Source organism: Thalassophryne amazonica, chromosome 8, assembly GCF_902500255.1.
Source record: "Thalassophryne amazonica chromosome 8, fThaAma1.1, whole genome shotgun sequence".
NCBI lineage: Eukaryota > Metazoa > Chordata > Actinopteri > Batrachoidiformes > Batrachoididae > Thalassophryne > Thalassophryne amazonica.
In genome coordinates, this window is record NC_047110.1 from 73438343 (window position 1) to 73458333 (window position 19991).

Sequence of the window (19991 nt, forward strand, 5' to 3'; positions counted from 1 at the left end):
ATTCTGACAGCTTCGGAAATGGTTTTGCCTGCCATGGGAAAACGTTTGCCCGAAGTTGTGTGCATGTGATGGATGTTCGCCACAGTAGACTGTTTTCATCGTTGCACCTGCGTATGTGTTTACGCATGAACTTTGCAGATTGATATTATCAGTTCCTCACTGGTCCATTGTGCAAATATTGTGACAGCAATTGAGACAAACACTCCGATGTACACTGAAGACAGGCAGCTTCATTCATTCATCACGGTCAGTGTAGTCTATCAGCGGATAACGGACTTCCTGTTCACGCTGGAATGTGAGCTATGCCTGGGAAAAGAGAATGCCACAGGACAATGTATTGGTTCATTGTGTTAGTTAAGCATCTCTCCTGGTTGAGTTTAGTGCCCAGTTTTCCAGAGTGGCGACTCTGCATGGACTGTGAATGGTTTGGAATGAGTGGAGGTCCTGCAAAGATTGGTTAAACTCATGGCGGTTTTGAACAAAATCTTTGGCTACTCGCTCAGATTCCTGTCTGCCTTGGCTTGACTTAGTGGCTGGATGTAGGGTCGGCAGAACTTGATGCACAATTTTCATATTGAGGAAAGCCTTGCTCTGTGCTATCCAAAGTTGAGTACGGAGTGTTCAGTCAAATTTGTCTGATGTAACACCAAGTAATAGGCTTGCCCGAGTTGAGTGCAGGTTGGGCCGAGGATACTGCCAGTAGAGTTCCCGTAGAAATAGGCTTTTGTTGACCTGGACAGGTGACAGCTGTGTGGGGAAATCAATTGTAAGTTGGCCCATTACAGTGTAAAAAGGCACCAAACTTGACCAGATGTGAGAGTAGCTTTATTTTAGCCAACTTGATGTGTATTGGCCTTTCTCAAAGCCAAAGTCAAAGTCAGCTTTATTGTCAATTTTTCACATGTACTAGACATACAAGGAATCGAAATTTCTCATTACAATCTCAACTTTAAAACATTTTGAAGTTAAGCGCCCGGGAAGAGCTTGTGGACTCAGAAGGTCACTGGACAGAGGTGTTTGATGAAGCTGATATCTTTACAGGTGGAAAAAAAGTCCAAGTCTTTAGGGTCCTGGTGCTGTCTTGCTGTATGGTTATGAGACTGGGGTGCTAACTAGTGACCTAAGGAGACCACTGAATGTCTTTGGTACTAGGTGTCTCAGAAGGATCCTTGGGTACCACTGGAATGACTCAAAGGGGCTGTTACTAAGAGAGACTAGGATGAGGAGCATCACTTGCGTTTTGTGAGGGAGCGTCAGCTGTGACTTTTTGGCCATGTGGTCCGTTTCTCTCTGCATGATCCATCATGCATGTGTCTGAATATTGAAGACACTAGCTGGAGAAGACCAAGTGGACGCTCACGTTTCACCTGGCTGCAGCAGCTATATGGTTATTTTAGCACCAAAGCATGCTCCCAGACTTGACTTAACTTGTAGTTAAGTCTGCTTATAGGAAAAAGGAAAAAAAAAAAAAAAAAATATATATATATATATATATATATATATATATATATATATATATATATATATATATATATATATATATATATATATATATATATATATATATATATATATATGCTGTTTGCTTTGGTTTGCTAACCCTGCCATGGCATTATTAGCCTTTTTGGTGTCCAGTAAATTGCATCACTAAGAATGCAAAATAAGTCAGCAGCTAGCATTTCCAGATTTGCCGAAAGATACAAGCAACCCATTTGACTTTTTAATATGGGGCTTTATGGAAAGAGCCTCCTTGTTTGAGCAGTGTTGGCTTCATTTTTCAGCACCAGAGTCTGCAGCTTGCCCCCCCGATAAAGAGCATTTGATTCAAGTGAAAGTGTACCCCATCATATATGAAGGGCTGATGGGAATATGACTTTAATCAGTGTGTATATAACCTTTTAAGAAACACCTCTAGTCTCGTGTTCTTTGCTTCACAGATGACAGAGGGAAGACGATGTCAGGTCCATCTCCTGGATGAAAGAAAACTGGAACTCCTTGTTCAGGTGAGTATGGGTTTGTCTTTTTTGTTGTGTGTTACTTTCTTCACTCTTTGCAGACTCACATTTCCGTAAATTAAAGGCCAAACCTTGTCTAGCATATTTGGGAATCACTGCTGACCAAGAGAAATCTGGATAGTTAGTTGGTGACTTTGTTCATATATGCTGTTGACCTCACCCCAAAACTACACATTGAGACACACAGCTCAGTCCTTGATGGAAACTCTTGCTTCCTCTTGGTATCAACTTGTGCTTCACTGCACATTTTTCATCCTTCATCCCTCCTTCTCTAATAGACTACCCCTGTAATGAGGCTTTCCAACAAACAGCACCTGTTTGTCTGTTCGACTATCATTCTGTTGTCCTTTCATGTCATCTTGCAAAAATGGCACAATGCCCTCCTGTACCACAGCCATGCGCACTCAGTGATTTTTACTTTTGGTAGGCCTGTCTGCAGTCAGGCAACGGCACCCACAGCTTCCTTCCTTTGCTTTTTTGAGCAAATAAGATTTCTCAGAGGTAGATCATGTCTGGCATTTCAATATTGAAGTGTTGTATGTTTTCGAAGCAGTGTTTTTGGAAGCCTATTCATAAGTAGCATCATCTGCAGCCCTTCCACACCCGATTCCATCAGGTCTCAGAAGTTTAGCAGAGCAGGTCCTGCTTCAGGTGTATAGTGTAAAACGTGTGCCAAATCGTCACACAGCTCTTTACTGGATCCCTTGTGGCAACCAGGGCAAGCTGAATGCAAAAACAAACAAACATATGTACAAATAAAAAATAAAATAAAATACCAAAGCAATATATTAATGTGCTGAAGATGAAACCAAAAATATTTTGTATTGTTTTTTTCAGAGAAAAACACTTTTCTATAGGGTGTTTTTGTTGAGCTTATGGAACAAGAAAAACAAGAGCCTTTATTGTTGTTGTACATACAACAAAATGTATCCTTTGCATTTAACCTATCCTCATTACAATTAGACACCGATACAGGAGCAGTGGGCAGCCACAGTCCGAAACTTGGGGACCTTCTCCATATAGATAGACGTTGCCTTTTTCAAGGGGGATGACCCTAATGTACATGTAATATAATGTTATTTCTTTGTTTGTGTGTCTTTGACAGCAAAGAGCTTGTGATCATATTGAGATAACTTTAATATCTAAATGGATGTACACATTGGTCTGACACTTCAGATGGGTTTTTTCTTTCAGTTCAGTGTTTTTCCAAGATATCCACCTTATGTAAAAATGTATTGCGCTCATCTTTACAGCAGGTAGATCAGTTGGATATGTGGTTGTGCTTTCAATATGTTAACCTGGATTCCATTCCCATTCGTGCTACCTGTCTATGCCCTTGGACAAGATACTTCCTTTGCATTGTGTTGGTCTATCCAGGTGTAAATGTTCAAAGGCCTTGGATGAGGAAGTACCCTACAATAAACTGGCATCCCTTCCAGTAAAAGGTAGAGCAGGTAGCTCAGTGGATAAGGAGTGAGTCTACCAATATGTAGACCTGGGTTTGAATCCCGCTCATGCTGCCTGTCTGTGTCCTTGGACAAAACAATCTACACAGTCTCTGACCACCCAGCTGTAAATGGATACCAGTCACAGCTGGGGAAGTAGCCTGCATTGGACTGGCATCCGGGGGGACCAGGGAGTTCATAGACCTATTGACTTGAAGTTACGGAATCCAGAGATAAGCATCAGTGCCAATGGGCATCAGGGTTTATATAGGACTTGCTTCCTTCCAGGGGGAGTTATAGATGCTCATCTCCTTATTGCTGTAAATTCTGGGGATAAGCAACAGCACCATTTGGCCTGAAGGCCTGTATAGGACTTCTACATCTGGCATCCATAGCTGGAGCATTTGTGCTTTTGTAGTAGCTTCATGATGTCGGTTAATTACGCATCTTGGTTCCATGTATTTTTAGAGATGTGGGCCTTCACCAAATTCTTGATTATTACTATGCAGCTTCTCCTCACAGTGTTTTCTCTAACAATATTTAATCAAAATATAAATCAAATCAATTCATATCAATTTTATTTATATAGCGCCAAATCACAACAAACAGTTGCCCCAAGGCGCTTTATATTGTAAGGCAAGGCCACACAATAATTACGGAAAAACCCCAACGGTCAAAACGACCCCCTGTGAGCAAGCACTTGGCAACAGTGGGAAGGAAAAACTACCTCTTAATAGGAAGAAACCTCCAGCAGAACCAGGCTCAGGGAGGGGCAGTCTTCTGCTGGGACTGGTTGGGGCTGAGGGAGAGAACCAGGAAAAAGACATGCTGTGGAGGGGAGCAGAGATCAATCACTAATGATTAAATGCAGAGTGGTGCATACAGAGCAAAAAGAGAAAGAAACACTCCGTGCATCATGGGAACCCCCCAGCAGTCTAAGTCTATAGCAGCATAACTAAGGGATGGTTCAGGGTCACCTGATCCAGCCCTAACTATAAGCTTTAGCAAAAAGGAAAGTTTTAAGCCTAATCTTAAAAGTAGAGAGGGTGTCTGTCTCCCTGATCTGAATTGGGAGCTGGTTCCACAGGAGAGGAGCCTGAAAGCTGAAGGCTCTGCCTCCCATTCTACTCTTACAAACCCTAGGAACTACAAGTAAGCCTGCAGTCTGAGAGCGAAGCGCTCTATTGGGGTGATATGGTACTATGAGGTCCCTAAGATAAGATGGGACCTGATTATTCAAAACCTTATAAGTAAGAAGAAGAATTTTAAATTCTATACTAGAATTAACAGGAAGCCAATGAAGAGAGGCCAATATGGGTGAGATATGCTCTCTCCTTCTAGTCCCTGTTAGTACTCTAGCTGCAGCATTTTGAATTAACTGAAGGCTTTTCAGCCTTATAACACCATATAACACCATGCTTTTCTTGGCCTGCCACTCCATGCCCTCCTGTGGCTAATATGATCAACTGTTGGGACCCATCAGATCATTTAGGAATGAGACACACACATAGCTCTAACCCCAGGGGCAGAAGAATGACCCTTTACTCCGATCTACCCATCCACCCCAATCCCACTACTGACCCCCATTCTACCGCTGATTGGTCCGTGGGCTTAAAAAGCATTGGAACCCATGCTTTACAGGAGTGAAGTGCATATTTGATGTGTTTTCAGGGTCGTGCCTGTACTTATACTTCATGTTCTAGCATGTAAAAAGTATTTACCATGTTTTCTGGACTATAAGTTGTGCTTTTCTTTACTTGTTTGGCTAGTCCTATGACTTATATTTCAAAGTGACTTATATGTAAAAAAATAAATAAATAAATACTGCATTATTTTCTACAAGCTTGACAAGCTGCTCCTGTATACTGATTTGAATGAGGTACTGAATGATTCACACTGTGGATCAGGAGGTGGCATTAATGCATTAAGCTGCATGCCAACCAATGTGAAAGAAAAATAAAAACGTCTGAATGAGTAAGACATGCTGGTTTAGAGAAATTAATAAATCATGCTGTCACACTGAAAGACCAGGCTCTTGATTAAAGATAGTGAATAACTATCGTATTACTTGGCACTTGCCATGTTTGCACTTTTTTGGAGACGGCTGGATGAGGAGGAGGATGCCTAGGCTGTGGTCAGGCTAACTATAATGTTCTAAAAATGTAGTCATTTTTTTGTTTACATTTAGTTAAGGTAAACATGCACGCATTGACATTTTATCTAGTCAGTGGAGACAAGAAGCAGTTTATTTTTCTTTGTGCCACATACAATAACATTAATTAGCTCATTAGCTTCTGCTGGCTAATGCGGCGTTTGCATTATGAATAAATAATGTGCATATTAAATTCATGTTGCTTGTTGTTGCTTGACGCAGTAGCACCACTTTTCAAAAATAAATGTCATGTTTTTGTTCATGGCACTTTTCTTTCTTCACTTTTCTTCATTACTTGTTGAGAAGACTTTTGTATTTGGCCAGATGAATTGAAAATGCTACTTCCTTCTGAAGCTCTCTCACCTCCCAGCAGATTTGAGAATTACCTGATTCAACTGTAAACAGAAAAAGACGAAAGAACGTGTCCACAAAAGACAGAATTGGAGCAAGTGGAAAACAGAAAGACTGGTGAAGAAACTCAGGATATGGAGAGGTAAAAATCAGATGAGAGCAGTAGTCTGAAAAGAGTCAGAAATGACAGCAAAGGGATGACAATCAAGAGGAGAAATTGAAGGATAGAAAGTGAAGGAATAGAGGATATATGACTTTTCCATTTTACTCTGCCTGCACCAAAATTCAATTTCAAATAGCTCTTTGTGCTTTTTTATTTTTTATTTTTTTTTCTCTCCACCTCTGATTTTCTATTCTTTGAATAACGTCTTTGCTCAGGTCCTCAAAACTTCTTCTCATGCTTCATTGTACCTTTTCATGGCTTTTACATTCCTTGCAGTCTCCAAATACAGCAGCAACCGCTCGGTATCTCCTCTGCTGTCAATCATCCATCCCATCTTCGTGTCATTCAGCCTCTTCCCCACTGAGGAAGCAGACGAGACGAGGACGTGAAGGAAATAAACAAGAAACGGATGGCTGCCAAGATGGAGATTGGTCACATTTATATCCACTTGTTTTGCTGGAGGTGATTGTTTTCACAAAACCTTGTACTGAGTAAGAATGCGTCACCGTGTGATGCGTGCGCTGCTTTTAAGTTTTGGCAGGGGAACTGTCAAGGGGGTGAAGGATGGAGAAGGCATGAAAGAAAAGCCGGGAGAGCAGGTGTTCTCAGCTCATCTGTTTAATGTAAATCAACTGTTGGACTTCTACCCCCATCCTCGCCGTCCTCTCCTCTCCACACTGAGCGGATGTTCTGTGGGCCGCTCAGTAGTTAGTGAGACCACAAAGAATTTGAATGTTATTTTTAGTTTTCTGCCGCACTAAGTAGCCGAGTCAGTCAACTTCTCCACACATGGGGAAAAACGTTGTTTTAAAATAATTGTTATAACTCCAAAGCAGTTGCGTATTTTCAGAGAGCTCCCCAATCTACAGGGCAATCTGCCTGTCCTGTTGAGGGTCTGTAAGGTTCCTGTCAGCTAAGCCAGCTAGCCGCTGAGCAGTTAAATCTTCCATCTGTGAATGACTTGTAACACTGGCCAGCTGTTTGATCCCACATGTGCCGTTGAAAATTTTCCTTTTCCTCTCTCGCCTTTGATGGCGTGTCCGGTGTGGTTTGTTTACAGAGCAGCGGCTCATTGGTCGGTAGCTGGGCTAGGAGGCCAGCGTACCTATTGACCGGGTCATAAAGATGGAAGTTAACCACCAAATACACAACTGAGTGAAAATATATACCTGCCACGTAGTTATCACTCCCTAAGTGTGGGTTAAAGAACACTGAATGGAGTCTTAAATGTGTGGTGTCTCCAGATGATATTCTTCCATGTTGTTTTCTGATGTGCCGATTTTTATGTTAGGTCCTTCCCAAGGGTTATTTTAGGATTTTAAAAAGCTTGGCGAGTTATATGTGTGCTAAGTGCTCATCATCCTATAAACGCATCATCCTATAAACTTGAATCATCATCCGAAGATGCCAAGAGCCACATCAGTTTTAAGACTTTCAGCCACGACTTTCTGCCAGCCAGTCGAGTGAACTAGTGTGTGTTGTGTCAATTATCTTGGGTATGCTTTAGCTTGTCTATGGCTTACTCGCACCTCCCTGCAATTGTTCTGCTCTTAATTACCTGTACTGCTGAGAAGAGACAGGATAAATGTCTATTAGTGCTATAAGGTTGTCTAAGTTAGCAGAATGAGTTCTTCTGATATACAGTTGAATGCAAAAGTTTGGGCACCCCTGATAATTTTCATGATTTTACTTTATAAATCATTGGTTGTCTGGATCAGAAATTTCAGTTAAATGTATCATATAGCAAATGAACACTGATATTTGACAAGTGAAATGAAGTTTACAGTATTTAAGAAAGTGTGCAATAATTATTGAAACAAAATTAGGCAGGTGCATAAATTTGGGCACCCTTGTCATTTTAATGATTTGAATACATGTAGCACTAATTATTGGAACACAAAATTGGTTTGGTACGCTCATTGACCCATGACCTCCTTACACAGGTGAATCCAATCATGAGAAAGGGTATTTAAGGTGGCCATTTGCAAATGTTTCTCCTCTTAGCAACTTTTCTAATGCGTGGCAACATGGGAGCCTCTAAACAACTCTCAAATGACCTGAAAAGAAGGATTGTTCAACATCAAGGTTTAGGGGAAGGATATAAAAAGCTATTTCAGAGATTTCAGCTGTCAATTTACACTGTGAGGAACATAGTGTGGAAATGGAAGACCACAGGCACAGTACTAGTTAAGGCCTGAAGTGGCAGGCCAAGAAAAATCTCATAAGCTGAAGCGAAGGATGGTGAGAACAGTCATAGTCAACCCACAAACTTGCTCGAAAGACCTACAACATGATCTTGCTGCAGATAGTGTCTCTGTGCATCGTTCAACTATACAGTGCACTTTGTACAAGGAGATGCTGGATGAGAGAGTAATGCAGAGGAAGCCTTCTGCGTACGTGCCACAAACAGTCACTTGAGGTATGCGAAAGCACATTTGGGCAAGCCAGCTTCATTTTGGAATAAGGTGCTGTGGACTAATGAAACTAAAATTGAGATTTTTGGACATAACAAGGGGCGGTATGCATGGCTGAAAAAGAACACAGCATTCCAAGAAAAACACTTGTTACCTACAGTAAACTTTGGAGGTGATTCCATCATGCTGTGTGGCTGTGTGGCCAGTGCAGGTACTGGGAATCTTGTTAAAGTTGAGGGTCACATGGATTCCAGTCAATATCAGCAGATTCTTGAAAACAATGTTCAAGAATCAGTGACAAAGTTGAAGTTGCGGCAGGGCTGGATCTTTCAACAAGACAACAACCCTAAACACTGCTCAAAATCTACTAAGGCCATGCATGCAGAGGAACAAGTATAACGTTCTGGAATGGCCATCTCAGTCCCCAGACCTGAATATTATTGAAGATCTGTGGTGTGAATTTAAGCGGGCTGTCCATGCTCGGAAACCAACAAACCTGAGATGTTTTGTAAAGAAGAATGGTCCAAAATACCTTCAACCAGAATCAAGACTATCATTGGAAGCTATAGGAAGCATTTAGAGGCTGTTATTTCTGCAAAAGCAGGATCTACTAAATGTTGATGTATTTTTTTCTGTTGGGGTGCCCAAATTTATGCACCTGCCTAATTTTGTTTAAAGAATTACTGCACACTTTCTGTAACTCCTTTAAACTTCATTTTACTTCTCAAATATCAGTGTGTTCATCTGCTATATGATATATTTAACTGAAATTTCTGATCCAGCAGAACAAGTTCTTGTCAGATATTACAGTTTACCCGTGTTGGGAATCGTACCTGTCATCTTTGCTCGAGAGCTCGGCCAAATTAATGCCGCTCCGAAAAGCCTTGAACACGATGAGCTGAGAGCTGTTTGGGGCAATCAGCTGAGATTGTTATATGGCTGGGGGGGCCTGGCTGCCGGTTTGTTTCTGTTTTTTGGTTTTCCTCCCAGGTGGCGTGCGTTTGGGACTGAGTGGCTGTGTTGCTGAGGCTGTCAGGACCTCACCCTGATCACCTGCGACTCGTCAGGACTCACAGCTGTAGTGCATCTGGATGGATTGGAACATGTTGGCATTTAAGACTGGAGTGCACAGTGTGTATTTGCCAGAGACTCGACCTTGTGACCAGACGGGTGAGATCGTCGTCTCGGGAGCCATCTCATCAGCAGCGGATGCTGAGAACGTCCAGGTTTGATGCACAGTCTGTGAAAGAGGAGGGGGTGAGGTCTCACGCTCGTCAGCACACTTCCTGAGGTACGTTAGATTTTGTGACTAACAGTTATACAGTCAGTAAATGTGGTGTCCCTCACACCTTATTGTATTGAGCTGTTTGTTAGTCATGTATCAGCTTCCACTGCAGTGGAGTTTTGTGAACGGGAGGTTCCATGCCTGCAGGTTGGGAAGCTGATCAGTAATCAAGCCAGGAAGTGTTTGCTGTTTGTACACCTTTAAGTGTTCTGTGTGTAGAGTGTGGACTCACATAATGGTTCCTTCTTTCACAGACTCGGTTGTTGCGGCCACCTGGGGGGTGTTGGCGGGGTCCTTGGGTCCGAAACAGCTTCTGGCTCCGGACCGTTAGCGCTGCTGGGAGCGCACCACGCCAGGCCGCACCTTTTTGTTATATTATCACTGTTATGTATTAAATTCAGTTAGCCTTTGTACCGTGCTCTGCTTATTTCATACTGGGTCCTTCAAACGCTGGTCGGTTCTCCGAGCTGCGTCCGACACATAACAGTAGTCTCTGGCCAAACATCACGGACCCAGCGTTAGCAGAGACGGTAACGCGCCGGGAAGGCGGCAGCAGACGTTCAGTGGTTATCCGGATCAGTTGCGGGGCTCTCCGCCCGGAAGGTGCGTGTTTGAGACCCATTACTGGATACTGATTTGTGCTCTCTTGCAGCCGTGTTCCTGTGTTTGTGCCTTATCCGTGGGTCGTGGTGGAGTGTGACTGGCGACGGCTTCGCGTCACGCTCCGACCGGATAAGAGGTGTAAACGGGAGCTGCAAGAGTGCGTTTGTAATGGGTTCACGCGCACGGCGGAGCTCTGTTAGCACGGGTCGCTGGGCTTCCTGTGTTACAGTCGTAGCCCCGTTTCCCCGGACAAAGGTAACTACTGCGTCTGTTGTATCAGCTCCGGCGTTATTTAGTTGAGCACATTTTGGTTGTGTTGCACTCAGCTGCGCACACAAAAGCAGCTCGTTTGTTTTTTCTGTCGCCAAAGGGGTTTTTTAATTTTTTAGCACTCTGGCTCCCCCTTGTGGTGACTGAATCACGTTACCGTCAAGCTCTTGAGTAGGAACAGGTGTGTTCCATTTGGTTGAGCTTGACGGTATAACTCACTGATTTGTTTTGTGTTAGTTCATTTTGTGTGGGTGTTTTTTGAGTTGGTTTTTGTGTGGGATTTTATTTTTTTGTTGTCCACTATTTGTCTGGGGTTGTGACCCTGCAGCCTGTCTGACAACGAAAAAAAAAAAAAAAAAAAAAGGGCCCAAACAACTGTGTGTTGGTCTGTTTGTTTTTTCTTTTATTTCTTTTTGTTTCACATCCCCCGGGGTTAGATGGGACGGTCCCCTGGGGGGTGATGGGTTGTTTTTTCTCTTTGTTTTTTGTTATGCCCTCTCTTCTCCTCTGACTCCAGCCGGGTGTGCCGTAGTGTCGGCATTGCTGGAGGGGTGCAGTTAGGTTGTGCTGGGCGTTTCCCAGGTAGCCTCTGCACCCGGGAGGGGAGGGGGGGGGGTTTGGGGTGTCTTTTTGTTTTCCCCCCCCAGTTTCCGCCCTCAGGGTTTGACTGTGGTGTCCTCTGGGGGGGAAAGGGCGTTGGGTCCATCTAGCCGTGGACGGCCGGGGCTGGGTCCATGGGTCATGAGGGGAGGCGTCTCCTGGGGTTGACGAGTGGTCCTCTGGGAGGCGCTGGTAGTCCCCGTGGGTGACGTTGGATCCCAGAGGGACCTCGGCCGTGGTTATTACTCCTGGAGCTGGCGGGTGGCCCTCTGGGGGGTGTTGGTCCCTACGTGTCGTTTGGGGGGAGGAGGGTGGGTGTTTTGGTATTTTTGTTTGTGAGCTCAAGTTTGGGTTTTTCTGTTCTCCCCTTCCCTGGGGTTTGATGGAACGGTCCTCTGGGGGGGGGGGGGTGTTTTGGCATTTTTGTTTGTGAGCTCACGTTTGGGTTGTTTTTCTTTTCTCCCCTTCCCTGGGGTTTGATGGAACGGTCCTCTGGGGGGGGGGGGGGGGGGGGGTGTTTTAGTATTTTTGTTTGTAGGCTTGGGTTTGGGTTGTTTTTCCTTTCTCCCCTTCCCTGGGGTTTGATGGGACGGTCCCCTGGGGAGGGGGGGGTGTTTTGGTTGTTTTGTTTTATGACTAATCACACATGTTTGGATAAAGGCTGACCGCACAGGTGTAAGAACTCCTGGCCACACCTGTGCTAAGAGACTGTCAGAAACAAGGGCAAAGATGCAGCCAGTTCAACCAGTCTGTTGGAGGATGAACGCAGACGCGGTTTCCAGCCATGGTCCCTGGAGGGGGGTGTTTCTCCTGGGCCAGGTGTGTGTGGTCGCCGGGAGGCTTCCCGTGAGGGTGGGGTACTGTTATATGGCTGGGGGGGCCTGGCTGCCGGTTTGTTTCTGTTTTTTGGTTTTCCTCCCAGGTGGCGTGCGTTTGGGACTGAGTGGCTGTGTTGCTGAGGCTGTCAGGACCTCACCCTGATCACCTGCGACTCGTCAGGACTCACAGCTGTAGTGCATCTGGATGGATTGGAACATGTTGGCATTTAAGACTGGAGTGCACAGTGTGTATTTGCCAGAGACTCGACCTTGTGACCAGACGGGTGAGATCGTCGTCTCGGGAGCCATCTCATCAGCAGCGGATGCTGAGAACGTCCAGGTTTGATGCACAGTCTGTGAAAGAGGAGGGGGTGAGGTCTCACGCTCGTCAGCACACTTCCTGAGGTACGTTAGATTTTGTGACTAACAGTTATACAGTCAGTAAATGTGGTGTCCCTCACACCTTATTGTATTGAGCTGTTTGTTAGTCATGTATCAGCTTCCACTGCAGTGGAGTTTTGTGAACTGGATGTTCCATGCCTGCAGGTTGGGAAGCTGATCAGTAATCAAGCCAGGAAGTGTTTGCTGTTTGTACACCTTTAAGTGTTCTGTGTGTAGAGTGTGGACTCACATAATGGTTCCTTCTTTCACAGACTCGGTTGTTGCGGCCACCTGGGGGGTGTCGGCGGGGTCCTTGGGTCTGAAACAGCTTCTGGCTCCGGACCGTTAGCGCTGCTGGGAGCGCACCACGCCAGGCCGCACCTTTTTGTTATTATATTATCACTGTTATGTATTAAATTCAGTTAGCCTTTGAACCGTGCTCTGCTTATTTCATACTGGGTCCTTCAAACGCTGGTCGGTTCTCCGAGCTGCGTCCGACACATAACAGAGATGTCCCAAGTTGTTATTCAGCAAGTGAAGAAGCAAAATGGCCGAAATCTCAAGTGAGAGCAACTTAACTGCCAGTTCTCGAATATCATCGTGTCTCTATTTTGACATTTTAATTGGCATCTTTGTGTAAATTGCTCTTCTTTTTCAGTCTTGTACAGTATATCTGTATTCTTCTAGTCACTTGCTTAAAAAAAAGTCAACAGTATGTCCACTTGCTCTATCCACTCATGAGCTCAGTTGAACATTACATGGATTTGGTACTAAGCAATCAGGAGTTAAGTTCAAGGTTGCAGTGTGTGTGTGTGTGTGTGTGTGTGTGTGAGAAAGAAGCTTCTGTTATTGCTATTCCCTCCAGAGCCTTTTTGTGTAGCAGATTCATTGTAGGCGTCGCTCTTGTTTGAGATCTAGGTCACTGGAGGTGTGTGTGTGTGTGTGTGTGTGTGTGTGTGTGTGTGTGTGTGTGTGTGTGTGTGTGTGTGTGTGTGTGTGTGTGTGTGTGTGTGTGTGTGTGTGTGTGTGTGCGCGCGTGCGCACATGACATCACCATATTCTCTTTAAATAGCTCTTGGTAGCTTGTGTCATCAGAGTTGTAGCTCTGCAGTGAGGACATAGTAAAAGACCTCAGGGAAAGATGCTTCATTATGTGCACGCCATGGCTGCACACATCTCCATTTTAGGGCTACAGCACGTATATTCTTCTTGTGTGTCACTACGTATGAGCTCGGGTGTGCATTTGAGCATGTAGATTTGTGTTTGTTAAATGAAAGACAGTATGGAGGCAGTGAGAAACGCCCATGGTTAACCTCAGGGTGGGGCTTGCTGTTTGTTACTCAGGACGTCACAAACCAGCAGCTTGTGGCGATAGTCTCTGGATTCCTCTTTGGGTTTAAGATGCTCTGCAGGCCCTTAGTGTTGTGCTGTAGGTGTTTTGCCATTGCATATAGCTTGGACAGTATTCTGGAGTTACCCGCAAGCTGGCTCCAGCGCTCTGGCTGCATGACTCTGCAGTAGTGCAGTAGGTCAGGGAGGCAGGAAGGAGGCCTGGGAGCAAGGGAAAGGAAGCACGGGGTACCTGCTCTGTCAGCAACATTCACACACACCATCTACTTTTCCTTCTTTCTGCAATTTATCTCTTCCTGTCTTGCAGTTTTCGCCTTTTGTCCCAATGCACCTCAGAATGCTTCGTCACTGCAGCAGAACAATATTGGATAGAATACATTAACCTGCAGTACTGTAGTACAAGGAATCACTACACTCAAATACGGCTGCAACAAAACATTCTGATCCATCACCGGTTAACCATTTAGGCTAACATGATGCACTGTTGCCTCGTCAACATAACGCAGGGGGAATATGTCATAGTAACCGCAGATGCCACATACACATTATGGTGTGCTGCCTCCATCTGCAAAGTAAAAGCAGGAGCTGCTTATCGCTTCACATTTAATTCCATTTCTGGTGAAGCAGCCAAAGCTGAGCTCAAGTAAGAGAGAAATTCATGTGTAACAAGCCCATGTTTATTTCACATTAAAAATTCGACATTGTGCACACCAGACAGTTATTTCCCATGTTTGATTAGTTCACATGCACCCGAAGAGTGTGCGCTGTGCCAAGTTCCCAAGCACGTATACAGAATTGAGACATAAAATGTAACCCCAATTCCAATGAAGTTGGGACTTGTGTGAAATGTAAATAAAAACAGAATACAATGATTTGCAAATCCTCTTCAACCCATATTCAATTGAATACACCACAAAGACAAGATATTTAATGTTCAAACTGATAAACTTTATTGTTTTTGTGAATCTTCTGATCATATTATAGACTGTAGATGATGGAATCCCTAAATTCCTTGCAGTTTAATGTTGAGAAACATTGTTCTTAAACTGTTGGACTATTTTTTTTTTCATGCAGCTGTTCACAAAGTAGTGATCCTCGCCCCATCTTTGCTTGTGAATGGCTGAGCCTTTTGGGGATACTCCTTTTATATCCAATCATGACACTCACAGTTAGTGTCCTCAGTTCCCAAATGCTTATCGAGTGTTGTTAGAAGGAAAGGTGATGTAACACACACTGTCCCAGCTTTTTTGAAATGTGTTGCAGACATCTATTTCAAAATGAGCAAATATTTGCACAAAAACAATAAAGTTTATCAGTTTCAACATTAAATATCTTGTCTTTGTTGTGTATTCAATTGAATATAGGTTGAAGAGGATTTGCAAATCATTGTTTTCTGTTTTTATTTGCATTTTACACAACATCCCAACTTCAATGGAATTGGGGTTGTAACACCCTGGGTATTAGACATTATTATAGGGTGTATATTGGGATAATAACAAACACAGAATCAAACACAAAATCTATTCTTTGCTCAATAAATGTGTATTTATTGAGCAAAGAATAGATTTTGTTTGCTTAAAGAGAACCGTACACATGAATCAACACCTCGCCTTTTCCAGTGACAGACTGTGTCTGGCAAAATTATTTAAGTTTTTATATCCTTGATATTCTGCTGAACGTCAGTATCCTCTATGTCTGTATGCTACGGAACCTGATAACCAAATCCTCCCAGAAACAGCTGGTGCTTCTCAGCTCACGAGGCAAACATTTATTCTCAATGAATGAAATGTGTCAGTTGTACGAATATTGTGGATATGTCAGTTCACATATGACATATGACAATACATGATAAAGAGGCATATGTATTTTTTTTTCCAAGATAATCTTCTGTTGCAGATATTCATATACCAGTGGTTTGTCAAATGTCTAGTTCTACCCTGTGAGGTTTTATGTCAAATTATACAGTCTTGGGTGGCATAAGGAACACAAGGACACAAGGAAACTGATAAATGCAAATATAATAATACAAATTATGATATTTCTGTTTCCATGCAGCCCAAGCTGATGGCTAAGGACTTGCTGGACCTGGTGGCCTCTCACTTCAACCTCAAAGAGAAGGAGTATTTCGGAATCGCATACACAGATGAAACGTAAGTTGTGCTGAAATAGTACCTCTATCTTCTTTTTCTTCTTTCGGTTGCTCCCCTTAGGGGTCGCCACAGCTGATCAAACGTTTCCATCTCACCCTGTCCTCTGTAACTTCCTCTGTCACTCCAAGCACCTGCATGTCCTCCCTCAGCACATCCATTTGGTCTCCCTCTTCTCCTCCTGCCTGGTGGCTCCAGTCTCACCAACGTTCTCTCTTTATACCCTGGGTCCCTCTTCTGCACATGTCCAAACCATGACATCAATCTCACCTCTCTGACTTTGTCTCCAAACTGTCCCATCTGAGCTGTCACTCCTGGCAGATCTGTTCTTGCTGTCCGCAAGTCGAGACTGAAACACCGGGGTGACCGAGCTTTTGCTGTGGTGGCCCCCAAACTATGGAATGAGTTGCCTTTGGATGTTAGGCTGGCTCCTTCACTAGAGGTTTTTAAGTCTTGCTTAAAAACACATCTTTTCTCTAAGGCATTTCAAAATTGTTCATGTCGTAGTCAGTGTTAGTCATGTTGTTCACTTTTTTTTAACTTATTTTTTGTTTTATCTGTGTTGTATTTTATTAATGTCTTATTTGGAAAGCACTTTGTCAACTTTGTTGTTCTTTTAAAGTGCTCTATAAATAAAGTTGGATTAGATTGATATGTTCAATCCTAATCCTGCCCGTCCTCATCACTCCCAGAGAAAATCAATTTGTACACTGCATCTTTATTTTGGCATGTTTTATGCCGGATGTCCTTCCACATGCAGCCATACATATTTATCCGGGCTTGGGGCTAGTACTCAGAATGTACTGGCTGCTCACCCCATGTGGCTGAGTTTATGCTCAAGTAGTATAATCACTGAAAATTATGGCTATGTCTTCACATTAATTCTGTATTTAGGAATGTTATTGTCATTGATTTCCATTTCACAGTTACTCTCTTCCTGTTATTAGCAAGCACAGTGCTGCTTTAATGTTCAGTTCACTTGAGATAGGGTTGGCAGAAGCTATTCCTTTTTATTAAATATCAGTGCCCACCGCCCACTTTATTAGGTACACTTTAGTACTATAGGGTTGGACCCCCTTTTGCCGTAAGAACTGCCTTAATTCTTCGTAGCATAGATTCAACAAGGTGTTGGAAACATTCCTCAGAGATGTTGGTCCATATTGACATGACAGCTCCCATGACGAAATGAATCAAATTTTCGTGACAGGGTTTTTTAAACTCACTATTCTTAACCCTACTCCTACCACCGACCCTAGCCTTAACTACACTCAACAAAAATATAAATGCAACACTTTTGATTTTGCTCCCATTTTGTATGAGATGAACTCAAAGATCTACAACTTTTTCCACATACACAATATCACCATTTCCCTCAAATATTGTTCACAAACCAGTCTAAATCTGTGATAGTGAGCACTTCTCCTTTGCTGAGATAATCCATCCCACCTCACAGGTGTGCCATATCAAGATGCTGATTAGACACCATGATTAGTGCACAGGTGTGCCTTAGACTGCCCACAATAAAAGGCCACTCTGAAAGGTGCAGTTTTATCACACAGCACAATGCCACAGATGTCGTAAGATTTGAGGGAGTGTGCAATTGGCATGCTGACAGCAGGAATGTCAACCAGAGCTGTTGCTCGTGTATTGAATGTTCATTTCTCCACCATAAGCCATCTCCAAAGGCGTTTCAGAGAATTTGGCAGTACATCCAACCAGCCTCACAACCGCAGACCACGTGTAACTACGCCAGCCCAGGACCTCCACATCCAGCATGTTCACCTCCAAGATCATCTGAGACCAGCCACTCAGACAGCTGCTGAAACAATCAGTTTGCATAACCAAAGAATTTCTGCACAAACTGTCAGAAACCATCTCAGGGAAGCTCATCTGCATGCTCGTCATCCTCATCGGGGTCTCGACCTGACTCCAGTTCGTCGTCGTAACCGACTTGAGTGGGCAAATGCTCACATTCGCTGGCGTTTGACATGCTGGAGAGGTGTTCTCTTCACGGATGAATCCCGGTTCACACTGTCCAGGGCAGATGGCAGACAGCGTGTGTGGCGTCGTGTGGGTGAGCGGTTTTCTGATGTCAATGTTGTGGATCGAGTGGCCCATGGTGGCGGTGGAGTTATGGTATGGGCAGGCGCCTGTTATGGACGAAGAACACAGGTGCATTTTATTGATGGCATTTTGAATGCACAGAGATACCGTGATGAGATCCTGAGGCCCATTGTTGTGCCATACATCCAAGAACATCACCTCATGTTGCAGCAGGATAATGCACGGCCCCATGTTGCAAGGATCTGTACACAATTCTTGGAAGGTGAAAATGTCCCAGTTCTTGCATGGCCGGCATACTCACCGGACATGTCACCCATTGAGCATGTTTGGGATGCTCTGGACCAGCGTATACGACAGCGTGTACCAGTTCCTGCCAATATCCAGCAACTTTGCACAGCCATTGAAGAGGAGTGGACCAACATTCCACAGGCCACAATTGACAACCTGATCAACTCTATGCGAAGGAGATGTGTTGAACTGCATGAGGCAAATGGTGGTCACACCAGATACTGACTGGTATCCCCCCCCAATAAAACAAAACTGCAACTTTCAGAGTGGCCTTTTATTGTGGGCAGTCTAAGGCACACCTGTGCACTAATCATGGTGTCTAATCAGCATCTTGGTATGGCACACCTGTGAGGTGGGATGGATTATCTCAGCAAAGGAGAAGTGCTCACTGTCACAGATTTAGACTGGTTTGTGAACAATATTTGAGGGAAATGGTGATATTGTGTATGTGGAAAAAGTTTTAGATCTTTGAGTTCATCTCATACAAAATGGGAGCAAAACCAAAAGTGTTGCGTTTATATTTTTGTTGAGTGTATATTATGATGCCAAAAACAGCAGGGGTAGATCCTAAAATCCTGTCAGATATCAAGGAAATCTACCACCCCTAAAAATCCCCCCACCCTAACCATAACCACCCTCGCCCCCGCTTCACTTTTAATTTTGTGCAGCCATCACGGAATGAATTAGAATGAATTTGTGCTGCCGTGACAAAAATGAGGCGCTTTTTGTCACAATAACACAAACCAATATAGATTAATGTATATTTTGTGCTGCTGAATCACAGCTTGCCGTGAGACCAAGTTGCTAACAACCATGCCACATTTAAAGTCACTTAAATCCCCTTTCTGATGCTTCTTTTGAACTTCAGTAAGTCATCTTGAACATGTCTAGGTGCTTAAATGACTATTTGTGTTCATAAGCACTTGAACATGTGCACTTAATAAAATGGTATGTTATATTCTGATACTTGTAAGGTCATTCTAAAAGTTTAGGAAGTTGCAAAATAAAATACAACGCAATGCTAAAATACCCTCGGCTGTACAAGCATGTAATCAGTGAAAGAGTATGTAGAAAGAATGTGACCTTTTGCCCCCTTGGTATAGGTCAAGGTTAGCCATCTTTGAACTTGTCCAAGGTCTGTGTCCCAAGAATGGTCCGTGTGAATTTAAAGACCCTGGCAGTAATAGGACTGGACTTATGCTGAGCACAGACAGACCGACAGACAGAAAGTCTTCACAATACCCAATGGCCATATTTTGACCTCAGGTACAAAGGGGAGACTACAGAGGAACCCTTGTACAGGCATGTGTGTCATTGAACAGCTGAAATGGGCGCGGATGTTAAAAAGGACACTCACACATCACGACTGTGCAGCGTATCTTAATCACAGTAAACCATCAATATGTTACATTGATCCTGATATACTACAGTATATCAGGATCAATCATCACAAACACTGTGAACATCAGTGTAAACCAAAAACTGATGTATTATTGGAATTCCACTCAGAGTTTGATATTAAGCTGTGATGACGTCCTGCTGGGTGAGCTGGCGATCATAAGCCTGGCAGAATGTCAGCTATGTGGACTGTGCTTGAAATGCAAAGCTGCCATACAAATTAGTTTTATGTACTGACCCAGAAAGA

General features: G+C 43.6%; 1 protein-coding gene across 6 annotated transcripts in view; it reads left to right on the forward strand.

Moving 5' to 3' along the window:
- frmd4a (FERM domain containing 4A) overlaps nt 1-19991 on the forward strand; it is a 241423-nt gene that overhangs the window by 149634 nt on the left and 71798 nt on the right. For all 6 annotated transcript variants that reach the window (XM_034176652.1, XM_034176651.1, XM_034176650.1 and 3 more), the window contains exons 2-3: nt 1938-2003; nt 15903-15997. In XM_034176652.1, the coding sequence (XP_034032543.1) occupies nt 1938-2003; nt 15903-15997 (161 nt within the window). The remainder of the gene's footprint in view (nt 1-1937; nt 2004-15902; nt 15998-19991) is intronic.